General features: G+C 43.2%; 2 protein-coding genes across 2 annotated transcripts; one reads left to right on the top strand and one right to left on the bottom strand.

Annotated features, from left to right (window-relative positions):
• Window positions 1-5033: 5033 nt before the first annotated feature.
• LOC125507302 lies at window positions 5034-7421 on the bottom strand. The gene is made up of 3 exons (XM_048671926.1): window positions 6269-7421; window positions 6026-6160; window positions 5034-5132 (listed from the first exon to the last, which is right to left on the bottom strand). Exons 1-3 carry the CDS (start codon window positions 6743-6745, stop codon window positions 5034-5036), a joined length of 711 nt encoding a protein of 236 aa, XP_048527883.1. The 5' UTR covers window positions 6746-7421.
• Window positions 7422-17021: 9600 nt separating this feature from the next.
• LOC125507301 lies at window positions 17022-17813 on the top strand. Its single transcript, XM_048671925.1, has 3 exons — window positions 17022-17137; window positions 17351-17640; window positions 17731-17813. The coding sequence occupies exons 1-3, from the start codon at window positions 17022-17024 to the stop codon at window positions 17811-17813; spliced, it is 489 nt and encodes a 162-aa protein (XP_048527882.1).
• The last annotated feature ends 91 nt before the right edge of the window (window positions 17814-17904 follow it).

The raw sequence follows: 17904 nt of genomic DNA, 5'->3' as shown, positions 1-17904 counted from the left end.
ACCGAACATGACGAAATCACTAATTAAGGAGCACTATTTACAAAGGTCACTCCCAACTCTCAGGGCTAGTTTGGTTCCCCCGATTCCCCCCGGGATCCCGGCCTTATCCCTGGGCGGAGAAAGCACCGGCCAATCGAACCCCGGATTATTCGGCAGTCAGTTTGGAAGTTCATCGGACGGGGATATCCTGGCCCAATCCACGACATATCCACGGGGGGAGAATCCACGACTGCGGACATCGGGGACGAAACCCCATCTCTCTCGTGCGAAAGCAAACTTCCTTCGTCTCGCGGATCCCCTCGCGTCCTCCAACACCTTCCTCTCTCAAGCAGCAAAGCCTACGACCTCGTCTGCTCCCTCATGCCCACGATCTTTGTCAAACTTCCCTGCCCTTCCCCGTGATGCCCAGAGGGGATGCCATGAGCACAGGAAAAATCTCTCCCGGTGATTGCTACCCTGGGTTTTCCATCCTCAGCAACCAAATGAGCCCTCAAAGTTATGGCACAAGTGCGAACTGAACATGTGTGCTTCACTTGTCGCAACCTGATAGTTTTTTCTTTTTTCGTGATCCGTTTATTCAAAATATTTTCTCTCTTAAACCATGCGTCCAAATCTCGAACCATTTTCATTGTTGGATTCCTCGCATCGAGATCTTTAAAACTAGATCTCATGTTGGTAGATTTTGACGAAGTTTTTTCACAAAAAAATTAAACCGGGAGCGCACTTTTTTTCTTTTTTCTGAAAGAGGCACCCCCGTGCCTCTCGCGGAAGCAAACCCGTGGCTCTCACGGAACCAAATCCATGCCTCTCGCGAAAGAAAAAAATAACGCATTTTTTTCGTTTCCAAAAGGGAAAAAAGAAAGAAAACACATTTTTCGTTCCTGAGAGACACGGCTGTGCCTCTCGCGGAAGGAAAAAAAGAAGAAAATGTATTTTTTTTTCGAGAGGCACTGTCGTGTCTCTCGCTGAAGCAAAAAAAACACGTTTTCCCATATTTTTCCTAAAAGAAAATGTCGAAAAGTTAAGAAAATTCGGTGGAAAACTGAGAAGCCAAAAAAAACCTGAAAAAACCATCTAAAAAGCCAAAAAGTTATTGCTTCTCAGGTACACCACCAGCATCCCCTAAAAAAGGTACACCACCAGCAAGAAGCTGGAGCAGATTAAGTCGTCTATCAAGAAGAAGAATATTCTATTGGAAGATCCAAGCTTCCCTCAGTTCTCTGTACCGACAAGGACCTTGATAAAAGCACTTGACCTAGGATCAGGTTCTGCCGTCATGGGTGCAGGTCGTAGTCATGCAAGATCTTGATCTAGATGATCTACTTTCGCGGAACAATTGAACCTCTCGGAGGCAGCCACCGAAGCACTAGTTGTGCTAAGGGCATGTATAATGCATAGTCTCAAGGTGATGCCTCGTATGCCATGTAGGATCGGATATGACATAAAGTAGGTTCAGATAGGAAAACGGGATTCTCTCCAGGAGGCGGGTGCTTGAAGAGAAAAAGTGTGGTCCGGTGACAAAAGCTGAAAAGATTAGAGTGAAAGTAGAGATGCATGTTTACTAGAGTCTTTATTTTCTATTTCTTAATGAGGCCCACTAATAGTAGCTTGCATTAGGGAGAAAAAATAAATATAGATGCCTCAAATTACTTTTTGTCATGGGGCATATGTGTCCATATGTCACCATTGTACATGCCCTAATTAGTGGATGGGAGACAAATCTCGCGGTGCTAACTAGTGGGTGCGAGATAAATGTGGTTCTACAAGAGATCACCGTGCAAAATATGGAGACGATAGTAAGGATGATCTCCCCAGACCTGAAGGACCAATAGGAGAGGACGAGGATGCAAGCCCTACTACAAGAACAAATTTTGCACCAACAAACATTGCGGCTAGTCACGAAGATAACCTACGCGGATGATGGAGGGCACACAATAAGCCTGCACGCAAAGCTCCTAGAGAATCTCGGTGCCCACGGCCGTTTGTTGAAATTGATGAATAGTTTTTAAAATTTGCAGACATTTTGAAAATTCATGAATATTTTTTGAATCCACAGATGTTTTGATTTCACAAAAAATATTGAAAAAAACATCGAATCCAGAAACATTTTCTGAATTTCATGAATAAATTTGCAAGTTTTTTTTAAATCATGTACATTTTCTTTAATTCGTGAAAAAAATTGATTTCATGTTTGTATTGTTTTTTTCAACATTCTGGAAATTTTGTGAGCAATTTTTGAATTCTCAAACATTTTCTTGAATTCACAAAAAATTTAAAATCACAAAGAAATGAGGTCACGAACATTTTGGAATCAAGGCCTGTGCTGCTGTCTGCCTCTGGGAATGAAGTCATCGACGCAGTCGTGACTCCAGTGCTGCAGATTATGCCCGAGCTGCAGGAGCGTTGTGGCGAGCCCACTTCACCTCTTTCAATGCTGCTTCTGAAGGAGATCGGGCATGTGATGTATGTGGGTGACGAGGTTGATGAGGTAGGTGCACCTAATTTTGAGGCGCAACTACAGGGTTCACCTCTGCATGTGGGCAACTGGAGGCGCGAGAGTCCTTCGTGTCGGTGGTACCCGTGGCTGATTATGTTCTTGTGGCGGTGTCTGTGAGGGACAAGGTGACGTCTGTGGGTGCCGAGGTTGATGAGGTAGGTGCTTTGGCACCTCATTCTGAGGCGTTAAAGTCCATCCGGTCGCCCGTTCTTGACCATGAAGGTATGTTGGCACGTATTGATGAGGTGGTCTTCAAGAAAAAGATTTGCGGCTTGCTCGCCTCCTTGGAGGTAGCTAGCCTTGGGTCTGGCAAGGCGATTGCTTGCCTTTTAGCGGAGGAGTTTTCTACGGGCTAAATAAAAAAGGTGAAAAAGGCTCTCGCAAGCATAGGCAAGAAGAGTGACACCCTTAATAAGGCGTCCACAACTGCTTAATGGATGATTCTCAGTCTTTTCGACCACCATCTCGGATTGGCTCGTCTTCGTGGATTTGGTGTTGTCTGTTGTCTTCAACCATGGTTTGGTTAGGTTGGGGGTTTCTTTGTGACGTAGAAGTGTGAGAGATTGTGGTTGCTGCGCATTATGTATGTTTGCCGGGTCGACCGTGGAGTTATCGAGTTTTTTTCTTAGCAAGTAGTCCACATGTGGTCTATTTGTATCGGTTTTCCGTTAATTAACTGGGCAATTTTCTTCTTAATTAATTGATGAGGCAAATCTTTTGTTTCTATTTCAAAAAAAAGGTACACAAATGCACGTCGGGGTGAAGAAGAGAGGTCAAGTACACAATTGCACGTCAGAAACACTATGGGGGACAGGCAAAAGTAGGATTTGAATTAGTGGCCAGAGCGGCGCCTCAAAATTTAAACATGTGCCTGTGGCTGGAAGGGCTGTCCCGGGTCAGATCGCAGACAGAAAGCATGCATGCATGCTTAGCTTACTTACCTTCAGAATTGTATTTTAGCAGGCTTTCAACCTAACACAATTAGCAAAGTGTGTCGTCACAATTATATAAAAAGGACAACTCGTTGAACTGTCATAATGAAAAGATACTACACAGCATCAAACCACTTCGGCTGTTTTAGATATACAGGGCAAGGTAAAATAATTCCAAGATTTTCCCCAGAACTTTGGCAAAATAAAACATACTCCCTCCATCCCATAATACAAGAACCTTTTTGACACTATACGGATGGAGTAGCTGTTTTAGATACACTTTAATAGACCATAAAATCCCAGATCTTGCCCAAGACTTAAGCAAAACAAAACACTGCATTCCACATTGAAATGTCTAGTAATTCCCAGATTTTCCCCAACACTTGAGCAAACCAAGACATGGCTATTTCATTTGCAATTCCAAACAAACATGTTGGCATATGCCAGAAGGTAGTAGAAAGTTGTCTAAGCAGAAGCTCATTATATAAAACACATCAGAATGTCTGGAACCAAAGAGATGACAAGATAAACAGGCATCTCTTCGAAAGGCATCAAACCGGTGAACAACATTTACACAGTGAGCTATCAAAGGGATCATCTATCCACATATCATGTGTGTGCTTCATATTGGAAAACGTGCACTCACCATTATATCTCACAAAATCAAACCGAGCATCTCCAGAAGCCCTGCTATCCAGTTGTAGCTCTCTATGCTGATCAGCCATCCATTGCTCATTGCAGTTACTACCATAGACAACAAATTTCATTACCTTGAGCACCTTTGCGTTCAGAACAAAGAACTTTGCAAAGTTAACATCTGGTCCCAAGCCTTGATACATGTTCACTACGATTGCTCTGAGATGAAGGTCAAGGCATTCGATAGGATCAACAAGTGTGTCATGTTGCTGAACTTTTGTCATGTCCTTTCTAGGAAGGAGTAATTGACAAAAAACTACCACATTTCACGTATCCGTCCCACAGAACTATCACATTTTGAAAACTGACCAAAAACTTCAGATTAGTACTAATTCTGTGACAAAAAACTACCACTTTCACAAAATGGCCAGTTTAGACGATTTAAACACATTTATGACAGGAGGGGCCCGTTTGTCAGGGCTGACATGGCGGAAATCGTCAACTCCATTTATTTTGACTGTCATGTTGACCGTGATGACAGGTCAGGCCCACATGTCATTCTTCTTCTTCCTCCTCTTTCTCCGTCTGACATTTTAACAAACACTTCATGTGCTCCCCTACACCACCATCTGGAGCAGCATCCCATGCGTCACCGCTCCTCGGACGGGTGGCGGCGGCCGAAGCACGCGCCGGTGGGGGCAAGGCGAGGCGCAGGGGTGCGGCGCGGGCACGGCCAAAAGAAGGCGAGCGCGGGCGGCAGTGGTGCTCCGGCCATGGTGAGCATCAACGACGGCGGGAGCGCGGCAATGGGTGGAGCTAGCAGGGCGTGGCTGGGCGCTGTCGGCAGGAGAGCGCGGCAGTGGGCGGAGCTAGCGGGGCGGGGCTGGGCGCTGTCGGCAGGCGAGCGCGGCAGTGGGCGGAGCTAGCGGAGCGGGGCAGCAGCAGTGCATCAGTAGGCAGGGGCGCTGTCACTTAACAGGGAGCAGGGAGCAGGAGGAGGAGGAGGAAGGTCGCCGGTGCCACGGGCTGCCGCTGCTCACAGGCGTCGACGCGTCGGCACGGTGGTGCTGCCCGATGCACATAAGGTGCTTGTTGAAATGTCAAATAGAGAAGGAGGGGAGGAAAAAGAAGGTTGATGATGACGTGTTGGTCCCATTTGTCATAACGGTTAACTTCACGGTCAAAATAAACAGAGTTGACTTTGCTGCTGGTCCTACATGTCATAAACAGGTTTAAATCATAAAAACGGTCATCAACTCAACTTGGTAGTTTTTTGTCACGAAATTAGCACTAATCTAGAGTTTTTGGTCAATTTTCAAAATGTGGTAGTTCTGTGGGACGGATACATGAAATGTGGTAGTTTTTTGTCAATTACTCTTCTAGGAAGTGACTGCAAAAAGAAAATTTAAGTTTAGATACTACTCCCTCCATTCCTAAATGTAAGTCTTTCTAGAGATTTCAACATGGACTACCTACGGATGTATATAGACGTAGTTTAAAGTGTAGATTCACTTATCCGTATTGAAATCTTTAGAAAGACCTATATTTAGGAACGGTGGAAGTACTTGATAGAAGTAGAAACAGTATTGTTTTTGTAGGAAATAAAAGAGTAAGTTTATGATAGCTGGCAATTAACCACATCCGATTAGTTGCATGATGTGTAAGTGAGGATTATTGAACAATATAGTCCCCCCTCCCACCCCCCTACCCCCTTTAACTTTAAAACACAGATTGCTTCTAAGTTCAAGGTCTCCTCTAGTCTAGGCAGTTTTGACCACTAGATTTGTCATAGTAAAATCTGGGGAAATTGACAATAAAATCTTTTACCAGAAATGTACTATATGTCCAAGCTAGGTATCTAAAGAGATGTATGACTGATGAAGTTGAAACTAGGTTTAAATCCATGTAATTTTACACTTTCTGCTGGAGTGGCTAACATTTAACAAGAAAGATATTTCACCTGAATGTACAGCTTCTCCATGCAGGGAAAGCATTTAAGGAATGCAACAATTGCATCCAGATTAGGGCCGACAGATTGTAGAACCAAGACCTTTACTGTGCGTACCGTCGTGGTGAACATGATAGGGATCATTTCCTGGAAAAAAAGATACACATGGGACATCGAGAAAACAAAGACTGCGATGCAAATAGGAAATAGACAAATTCATCATGCAAGTTTCTAGAAGAACAAGACTTGGTCTACCTTAACCCTTATGGTTCCAATAACAAGTTCGGAGATTAGCCTAGACAGGTAGCCCAACACTGCCAGTTTTGGCGCTGCGATGACCCTGATTGTCCTTGGACCACCCCTTAAACCATGTGGGATCAATCTTTCAAGGCAAGGTGCATCCTCAATAACAAGTTCCGGGAACACAAGCTTTTCATCGTAGTAGTCACAAACAGATATGCCAATACTTCGGACAGTCGGCGAGATGATCCGGATGCTGCTGGGCCCACGGATCCATCGAAGATCAAGGCTCTGTAGCATAGTGCAGCCGGCAAGCAGGTGGTGGAGGGTCACCTCCGAGATGGAGACACGATAGAGCTTGAGCTGCTTCAGCTGAGGGAAGCTAAGCGCAAGGGCATCATTAATCAAGGCAAAATCGCAGTGGCCGATGCTGGCGATGCATAGCGTGGATGCGAAGCGGAGGGCGGACGATGGCAGCAGGCACGGCAACATATCACCTCCATACAAGTAGAGCTCCTCAAGGCCATTGAGGGAAGAGGACCGGAACCAGCTGTCGAACTTGGCATAGAACTCACGGCGGAGGCAGATGCCACCGGGTTGGTTGAAGAAGAGACAGCGGGCAGGACCAGAGTGTGCGGCAAGGATCTTGGAGACGACGGTGATGCGCTTGCTCTCCTGGCTGATGGGGCCTGGTCGATGACAAGGTTGAGCGGGGCAGTACGCCAAAGGTGGCGCCACCCGGAGGATAGAACAGATGTCTGCATGGCGCCCTTGGTGGTAGGGAGGAGGGAGAGGATGCTGCCGACGATCTCTTCGGGAAGGCGGCTGATGAGGTCGGGGTTCGCATTATCGTCAATGCTGCCTCCATCTCTGCTCATCGGGGGCTCTTGCGATTCCAGCTCGTCCAGCCTCCACTTCTTGGATAAGGAACCCACTACATCGTCCATGGCCACTGCTGCCAAAATAAATCTATAAAAGATCAAGAACACATTTGTTGAAGAAGAGCACAAGTAGAAGACAAGCATTTTCTCCGCCTCAACTTGGAATCTTTCATTCAAGAACAGAGAGTAGTCATTTAAATGAGCCTGGAGTGCAAACAGTTTACAGAAGTAAACCCATCACAAGAGAATCGTCGGAATATTCACACACAAATTAAATCTGGTCTAGGAATTGGACATTTCTTTAGCTATAAAGCATGCACAGCGCAATACACAAAACGACTCACTATTCAGATACTGCCATTGAAGAACACCGTTCACACATATACAAACTTAAGTGACTCAAACGACCAAATGTTTATAGCTAAACCCGTCGCATGCAGCGTACTAGCAGTAGCAGGCCCGCACACACAGGGACGGAGTTCCCCGTACAAGCACTGGTGTCAACTGACACCAGTGCGGTTCGACGTTACTTCTAACACGCTTAACAAGTTTTACATTTGACCCCAGCCAGAAAAATCGATTGACCCAGCCCAGATGCTAAAAAGCAGCATAGGCCCAAAGTGTCAGCCTGATTTACAGTCGTGCAAACAAAAAGGTAATAAGTAGCCAACACAAAGCCCACAAAACATTGATCTGATCGCTGCTTGGCCTCCGATATACGCGGCCGTACGTGCAGGTCGCACGTCCCATGTGCCTATTCGTCTCTTCGCCGCCTCGGTCCTGAATTCTCGCACCCAAAAAAAATCGTAGAAATCTCCAATCTCTCTCACCTCTCAGTGGAACAACACAAGTGCGAATCAACAACAGTTTGTTTTGATGGCGGGCGGGCGGCCGCAGCGGCAACGACACAATTTTAATCTAATATAGTCGCTGACGGAAGTCCCCTAGTCTAGGTTTCCTGCAAGGTACACCATGATCGTACGCAGATACGCAAAATTTGGTGCATCTACTTCTAAATTTGGTGCTAATTTTGTTGATTGTCGATGATTTTTAAAAAATTAATATTGGCAACCATATTTTGCATAACAAAATGGGTGAGCAGATTATGAGTGATTGACTAATTTGCTACTCCGTATGTGGGGACAAATATATTTTCTTCCATTACAAATGATGGCATGACTGATCTCTTTAAGAAGGTGAAAGTTCATGTTCTCGTAAAAGAAAGAGGTGAAAGGGCGTGAAGGGAAATGTGAGTCTGGAGTCACTTTATATTTTCGCTTGACGATATTCATTTTTGGTAGTCTGATATGTTTTGTTTGTTCATCTGTTTCTCGAAATTACGAATCTAACTCCAAAGTAGCCATTTTTTTCTTAGATTTTTTTCTTCTTAATTTGTATGTACGTGATTTCTTGAGTTTACTGGCTATGGCAAGCTTTTCTCATATTGTTTGCTGATTGCATATTTTCATTCTTTGTATTATCTTCGGATTTGTATGTTTTATTTATATCTCCCTCATGTAGTTTAGTATGTAGTGGGTACTGGCTGACACGAGTGCCAATTTTTTCTAGCTTCGTCCCTGCGCACACATTGGATACTTATGCATGGCACATGATTCCAAAACTTCTAACAAGATGTGTGATGCTGCTGATTGCAGTGGTTGTAGGCATGACCAAAGCAACCAAATCATCAATGTTAGCTCTAACAACATGCTGATGCAAAACATGCTATGTTCACATACTGATTTGATAGATGTGATGGCTTTCAGAGGTTTGTTGTCCTGGATTTGGATTAAGAAGCAGTGCCATTGCGGGGTGTGGGCTGAATAATAATATGAAAATCAGCCGCAGAATTCTCTGACCAATAACATCCATTTGAGATCTACAGCATACAAATCAATAGTATATAGCGATACAAGCTACAGTGCTAAATATGCTGCTTAAAAACGAACATGCTGTGCTCAGAAATCTATTATAGATGCACATGAGAGATCAATAGTGTTACCGTCCCTAGCTTGCTTGCTGCTACCTTCGCTTGGTGGCTAACCCTGCCAATTGACGCCGGGATCTATAAACCAGCCTTGCCCCCAAAGTGCGTAGGGGATGCGGGACTGAAGATACTTCAGCTCTGACACACACACTAGTAGCAGTAGGTGGTAGTTGTAGCTCTTACCCGAGTGATCGGCAGCCGGCCGGCGCCTCACCCGCTCCGCCGCGCACGCGTCACCGGCGCAATCGACGAAGACGCTGCACGTGACCTGGACCTCGTCGTCGTCCTCCTCCTAGCCCTCGTGGCGCCGTCTGCCGCAATGGAGCTGGGCGTGCGATCCCCGTCCCGGACATTTCTTCTGATTTTTTTATGCACGTATTTGGGTTTTAGATGGACCTTTTTGCCCTTTCTGTTTCTGCCATGTTTTCTTTACATTTTGAGCAAAAACAAAATTGCGAAGATCAGTTCTGTTTCTCAGAAAAGAAAAAAAATGCTTCCACAAGGAGCACGGAAACAATCTTTATCTTTATCTTTACCTAATAACAAAGCAAATTAGGTTTCTTTCGTCCGTCATGGCATTTTTCAGAAAAATCCTTCTATTTCAAAGAATTCAACCCGCAATCTTGTTTTAAGTTAAAACGAATCGTTATTTTTGTATTTTACACAAAAGTACCTGTCTTTTCTTGAAATCAACCCGTCGTTTGGTTTTAAGTCACACCCGAACCGCTATTTTACATTTTTTGAAAACCTGATGTTTTAGATAATTCATCCGTGAATCATATTTAAGTCAAACAAATGCTTTTTAAAATCATCCATATCTTTTAAATCGTAACTCCGATTTGAACATGTTATATATAAAATTTGATTAGAAAAATATGTAGAATATGAATATGAGATTATTTTTACCTATTAAGTATTTTTAAATATTATTTTGGAATATATTTGAGTCAAACCAAATGATTTTCTAAATTATCTGTATCTTTTAAACCGTAACTTTGATTTTAACATATTATATATGAAATTTTATTAGAAAAATGTGTGGAATCTAAATATGATGTTAATTTTACCTGTTAAATATTTTTAAAATATTGTTATGGAAGCAAACTTATAATTTATAGCGTAAGATTCGTTTTTTTCATACCGGCGGCGATCCGGATTGCAAATAAACACCCCACTATAACCATATACGGAAAAGGAAACATCAATAACTACACATGCATACCTCTGAAAAATGTCACAGGCGAAAACAACAGATTTCTCATCACAAGAGTGAGAGAAAGCGAGAGAGAGAGAGAGAGGGAGGGAGAGAGAGGGGGAGAGGGAGGAGAGAGGGAGAGAGAGACGCCTTAGGATTAACCATATTCAACACATGTTTTTTGTTGTTTTGTGTGAACACCGAGGCCATCGTCGGCGAGGGTGAAAAGGAGGATAAGCGGCAACACAAAATATGATGCCTCGAAAAAATAGAAGAGATGGACCTATTGTGGTCTTGAGTGATGATTGTTGAGTTAAGAGCGTGTGTTATGTTTTCTCTCTCGTTGCAACGCACGGGCTCTTTTGCTAGTACTTCTAAAAAAAGTTGAGATTTGCTTGTGCTTCTCGAAAGAAAGAAAAAACTATACTTTCACGAGAAGCACATGGAAGCACAGATTTGCTCTAGTGAGTTGTGCTTCTCAGAAAAAAAATATGCTTCTCGAAGCAAAAAAACATGAAAAACAGCAGTCGTGCTTTCGGACTCTAGTTTTCCCTCTTTTTATTCATCTTTTTACCCTTTTTGGGTTTTCCTTTATTCACCGCACTTTTTTGTTCTTTTTTTTCTAAAAAACCGTTGAAATGTATTAACATGGATCTAATTTTAAAGATCTCAACATAAGAAATCCAACGCTCAAAACGGTTCGGAATTTGGACGCGCGGTTCAAGGTATAAGATGTTTTGAATAAATGAATTTACGAAGAACAAAAAGGAAAATACCCAGGTTGCGACTTTGTCAGTGCCTAAGAAGGTAGGGTGGCCTTTGCAATGGTACCCCTTATTTAGTGATTTCGCTCCTTTTGATTTGACTTTCAAAACAGAACAAACACGAACATGTACTTCCCTAAAAATGTAGTTCCTTGATAAAAACAAACATGTAGGTGTACTTTGAGCAGTCAAAATCAAGATGTTTGATTTCTCCTTATTTTATTCAAAAAACTATCTTCCTTTTTCTTCCACCTGGTATCGTCACACATGCTGAAAATGTTAGGTCGAATATGTAACTAGCAAGTGCTGGAAGAAGGCTATGGCCTGTAGCTTTTCAGAGGTTGTTGGTCTTCGAACAAACATGCGAGTTCCATTTCACAACTCCGAAGCAGAGCACCCATGAGCAAGCACAAAAATATTAAATCAGATAGAGATAAAGAACGTGGGAGTTCCATTTCACAATTCAGTAGTTCAGCTCTTCCCACTTTCAACCACTTTGCGCAAGGGCAATAGCTAACCTATGCATAGGAGGTTCATCTTTGTCCTTAATGACTGTTGTTGTATGAAAATTTGTTCCAGCACCCAAATGCCTCACTAAGCCCAGTTTCAATTTGTTTGTGTAAGGGCTAATAGCTAAGTTGTGCACATGATGTTCATGTTTCCTTGAGGGAAAAAATCAGTATTGAAGTGTATTATTGTTCCCACTTTCAATCAATCTATGTCAGGGCCAGGACACAAGATGTGGACATCATGCTGATGTTTCTTAGTGACTTCTCTAGATTGATTACAGGCTTCATTCTTTCAAGATTTATTTAATATCATGTTTCTCTATACCTACTACAACTAACAATATATCGACTTTCTTGCTATGGCCGGTTATCCTACATGAGCTTCCACCCTTTGTGAATTCATAACCACCTTCACATTTTCATGATCCTACTGATGAGAGATATTGATTTTTTTATGGGAAACCTCACCCACATACTACCTCCGTTTCAGTTTACAAGTCCTACGCGTATACCTAGGTTGCCAATTTTATCACCTTAATATAAACTATATAACATAAAAATTATATGGTTTGAAAATAGAACATTTGAAGTTTATATTGGTATATTTTTTGTAATATATGACTTGTATTAGGTTGGTCAAATTGACGACCTAGGAGCACGTGCACACCCTGTAAACTGAGAGAGAGGTAGTATTAATTAGTGAATCCTATATACATAAGAAATTCATCCCCACTAATATATTTATCTCAACATGCAACTATGCCACCTCATCAAACAATTATGAATAAACAAAGGCCCACTTCATCATGCAACATGCATGCAAAAAGAATTAAGTGACTTAATTATATTATTTGATTTATATTCAATAAATATTTTATAGTTGCATGTATTTTAAGTTTTACTTTTATATTATTAATCCAAATATTCATGTTCATATAATGAAATATTACTAAAATATATTGCAGGAAGTTCTCGCAGCAACGCACAGAGTATCATCTAATATGAGTAAAATATATAGCAGGCAGTCCTCGCAGCAACGCGCGGAGTATCATCTAGTATTTATAAATATTGTTGAACTGACATTACTCATTATATCACGAAAATGAACCATTTAGCTCTCATGCATTTATTATTAAAATGGCAATTGATTGTTCCCCTGCACAACCAGTGTTGTGGAGGTTGTTGAAGTGATGCATGCCAGGGAGAAGAGTTCAACCTAAAAAGAAGAAATAGAGAGAATGGTGACTAGATGCGAGAAAACATAGATGTGACTCGAGAAATTAGAGTGTTCGTAACAAAGATTGAGGAAGGCACAACTTATAATAGTTCTTATTGCAACTAGAAGGATGGTCTTGGCCTCTTGGGAATGATGGAACTAAAAATTTCATGCATTCAAGGTTAGTTTCGATGTCCATTAGTTTTTCTTGATAGAACAAGCGAATAGTATATTGATTGACACATGACAGATAACTAAGAATTCTCAGCCTATGCCAAACTAATGATGCAGATTATCTACATGTAAGTCATAGTATCACATTAATCCGTTGAGATTGGCATATCTTATTAGGCAATGTTTTCTCCGAGGGGGGGTGTATATGTTTAACCCATGTTGTTATGCATGTTGGCATCTGTTACACATTCACAATTTTATTGAAAAAGTATATGTAATTTGATGATGTGTTAAGGTGAAGCGAGGAAGAGGGGCCACTGGCTCTAGGATGGATGAACTTGGCCCATACCTTAAGGATTTATCGCATTGTTGAGACAACAAACCTAGCTGATATAAGTTTGGAAGGAAAATGGGAACACTGAGTACAAGGTCGGGGGGTCGCTATTTTTGAGATCCAAGTTTCCTCATGATTGCTGGTATATGAAAGCATTGGATGAGAAGCCATACAAGTCTGGACCACATAGGAAAAAGGAAAAGAAAATGGAGAGGAAATTGTAGAAAGGAGAGAAAAGATAAGAAATCTAAGCATCGTCGCTGCCATCATTGTCGCAAAAGTTAAATAAGGGAGTGATGTCTTCTATTGTCGAACTAAAATATGTACACGATGTGGTTTGCTGATACATCTACATATAATTTTGTGTGTGTATGTTTTCTTTTGGCATAGTGATTGCCTGGCTCAGAGGACCTTTGGGCACTTGTACCTATCCGACAATAGGCCGCACAAGAATGATATGAGCAAGAAGAAGCCACGTCATGAGAAAGCTTGCCACGAAGCACAAAAATGTAACCTTCCATGTATGTAATGTATCAACTATCTCATATAACATTCCCGCAAAAAAAAGAGTGAATTCCCATTTTTACCCCCTATTTTGACATTTTTGACACTAATTACCCCGTTTAGTGAGATTTCATCCATTTTACCCCATTTAGCAAAAGTTCTGCCATGATTTACCCTGTTTAAAATTTTATGAGCATTCCGATTAGTAGGTCCCAATTGTCAGGTCCATCTGGCATGCTCATTGACGGTTTTTACCTGCCTACTTTTCTTCATATTGAACCGGTCCTCGCAGCATCTCCCGACCGGGCCGGCTCAATATGATCACACCAGAGCAGCCCGCTTGCATCCAATGCACAACGCCTGACTTGGGCCACACCACTCTGGCCTTCAATATTCACGGCACGCATCGCTCGCCTTCCTTCGAATCACACGCACCATCCCGCCACAAACCAAGTAAAAGAACTTTGATAATATTAAAAATGTTGAAAAAAACTTTAAAGTAATGTACGTCAGTTGTAGAAGAGTAAGATGTATACACGTGGTCTTCTAATAAGCATCTTAATTCTGTCGTAATCAAACGCCTCACGGGCCAATGCATGATTTATGAAAAATTTAGAATACACAAATTGCTATGATAGAGATGGTTAAAATCATGTGGAATGGGGTACCACTGAGAGGGCTTGTTTGTTCACCAACCTCTCTGATTTGTTAGACCGGCGGGCGCCATAGACCCGCCATAAACTGAGCACAGCCTGATGGGGTGATTTACATGGACGCGCCCACGCCGACGTCGGTGAGCTGGAGAGAGCCGGATTCCACAGGGACGTTTCTTGCCTTGATGTCGCGGCCATACAACGTTGCTCGAGGAGGTATGAAGTCACGCCATCGCCATCGTCGCCGCTGCGTGACAATCCCTGACCCTAGGTTCGAGCGAGCCTGATGGGTACGTGTGGTCGGAAGCCTAGACGGGCTATGCAATCAATTGGGTGTGAGTTTGGAGCATGGCCGACTCAGGCTTTGTGCGTTGGACACGACGCGAGGGATCTCCATCAGGCCGTCCCGGTCGGGATATGCTGTGAGGACTGGTTCAGAAGAGAGAAAAATAGGTAGAAGAAAAACGTTGATGTGGCATGCCAGCTGGACCTGGCAATTGGGACCTGACGGTCTAAACAATCGCAAAATTTTAAATAGGGTAAATCGTGGTAGAAATTTTGCTAAATGAGGTAAAATGGATGAAATCTTGCTAAATGGGGTAATTAGTGTAAAAAATGTCAAAATAGAGGGTAAAAAACGGAATTCACTAAAAAAACTATCTCATACTCCCTCCGATCCTTTTTACTTCGCGTATTAAATTTCTATCAAGTCAAACTCAACCAAGTTTGACCAAATTTATATTAAAAATATATAAGCATTCACAATAATAACTATATATACTATGAAACTACATTTCATAATGATTCTAAAAATATTAATTTGGTATTGTGAATGTTAATACTCTTTTCTATAAGTTTGGTCAAAGTAAAGAAACTTTGACTTCGGTCAAATCTTATATGCAAACTAAAAAGGACCGAAGGGAGTATAACAAAGGCCTATGTTTTGCAATACGCCAATACCTTACCGTCTCCCCTGGTTTGATTGTAATATAAGATGTGCCGTTCAAATTTTTTGCCATCTTACACACAATAACAATAACTAACATGTTCATCCGCGCCACATACAAATAGACAATTCCTAGAAAATTAAAAGGAAGATGGCAACTTAACAAACAACCAATCAAGCACTCAAAATTTTGCACGCAATTGTTGTGTGTGTGTGTCTATATATATATATATATAGGACAAATGTTTCCTATAAGCAGTGGTAGTTATCACCACTTGCAATTTGTATGTTGTATGTAGTATCTATCAAAACCGAAAATATGTACGTGTAGTATGTAGTATATAACAATGATTAGGTAGTATATATACTAATTTTTAGATAGTATGTACCATATTTTGAGTAAGTTCTTTTCTACGAACAAATATGTACGTATTTCACAAATATAACAAAAACTATGGGCTCATATGCAATTTTTTCATGTAGCTTGCCTTGAAATATCTTAGATATAGTATATGAACATATTTAAAATAATAAAATAGTATATATATTACCACATGGTAGTATACGAGATATGTGGGGTAACTACCACTGGGTGGTAGGATGGATTTTCCCTATATATATATAATATATATATATAGTAGCACTATTCTGATCCTGGGATCATAATAGTTATTTGGATCACGGTGCTCTATATAGAGCCCGGTGGATATGTTCCCGAACTGCGGAACCCGCGGACAAGAAAAAAGAAACCCTCACCCCCCACGACCCGAACAGATCGACCCACCACTTACCAATCCCGATCCCCGCCTTCCCCCGATCCCATCGCCGCTGGACCTCCGCCTGAATCGGACGCCACCACCGCACAACCCGCCAGTCCCGACGACCTCCGCCGCCGCCTACGACCACCGCAGGCACCGCCCCGACCACCTCCTGCGCCGCCCTCCACCCCGACCACCTCCTGCGCCGCCCTCCACCCCGACCACCTCTGCCACTCCGACACGGCCTCCCCTCTCCCTCCGTCTCGACCTTCCCTCCCTTCCTACGCGACCTGCGCCGCGCCGCTGCCTGCGTCTCGTATTTGTTACGTGTCGCAGAGATCCCACCTACGATCTGCACCCTCCGCCTCCCCGAGGATGCCGCCGGCAGAGCTCAGGCACCACTTCCCCCGTCGCGTGCAGGTAGACGCGGACCACCTCGCGTGCCATGCTGGCCACACCGCAACAGCGAGGCAATTTTTGGTTCCTCATCAAGCAGCAGCCGTCGCCCCCTAGAAGTTCAATTCTGATGGCGACGTCCAACTCCGGCGAGTAGCGCAGCACGACCACGGCTCCCCGGTATCCTCTCTGTGAACCTGTTTTTACCTGTATAATCGCCACTGCGATGTGCTGGACTTGTTACAATTTTGAGGAGCTTGCGACTGAATCGCCTGTATATTTTTTTGTTCTACAACAGTTCAGAAGTCCACACCGACAACTAAAAAGCAGAGCTCTCATCCCGTCCATAAAACGGCCAGCGCCGTGGCGTGATGATACGCATCCGCTGCAAAGTGCAAAGCCACCGGAGGAGAAAGCTTGGCGCAGCTTTGCACTTGTGACTTGTTGAGCCATGGAGTTCAAGCACCTGTGCCTGGTAAGGTTCAAGGAGGGCGTGGTGGTGGACGACATCATTGAGGAGCTCACCAAGCTTGCCGGGGAGCTCGACACCGTCAAATTCTTCAGGTGGTATGCATTTGCATTTCATTTGTTTTGTTCCAAAAAAGGGATTCCATCTTTACTGCACGGTACACTTCAAAATGTCTGCTGCATCTTTACTGCACCAGTGAACAAAAACTATGTCAGATTTTAATTGAGCAACAACAGATCAGGATTAGGCATCGCCATTCATAAGTGTTTCTATCTAGAGTTAGGTTGATTGCTCCTTGTGTTGGGTTGTAGGGGAAAAGATGTGTTGAACCAGGAGGCGCTCACGCATGGCTTCACCCACGTCTTCTCCATTAGCTTCGCCAGCGCCGACGACCTGGTGGCGTGCATGGGCCACGAGAAGCACTCTGCTTTCGCCTGCCACGCTGGCCACACCGACAACAACGAGGCAGTTTTTGGTTCCTCATCAAGCAGCAGCCGCCGCCCCCTAGAAGTTCAGAATTCTAATGGCGACGTCCAACTTCGGCGAGTAGCACAGCACGACCACGGCTCCCAGTATCCTCTCTGTGAACTTGTTTTTACCTGTATAATCGCCACTGTGATGTGCTGGACTTGTTACAATTTTGAGGAGCTTGCGGCTGAATCGCTTGTATATTTTTTTTGTTCTACAACAGTTCAGAAGTCCATGTTATTCCCCCGAGCGAACGTGCACCCTCAAGGCCTCAACTCTGTAGTGCCTGAGAAGCCACATGGGTAAACGGCCTAGGCAGAGATGGAGAAGGGGCGCAAGAAGCTGCACGCCAGGGATGCACCTAACTTCTTTCAGCAGGTCATGTTGGAGAAGCTCC

Source organism: Triticum urartu, chromosome 5, assembly GCF_003073215.2.
Source record: "Triticum urartu cultivar G1812 chromosome 5, Tu2.1, whole genome shotgun sequence".
NCBI classification, from domain to species: Eukaryota; Viridiplantae; Streptophyta; class Magnoliopsida; order Poales; family Poaceae; genus Triticum; species Triticum urartu.
The sequence above is the reverse complement of the archived record's forward strand: the minus strand, read 5'-3'. Positions and strand labels throughout refer to the sequence as shown.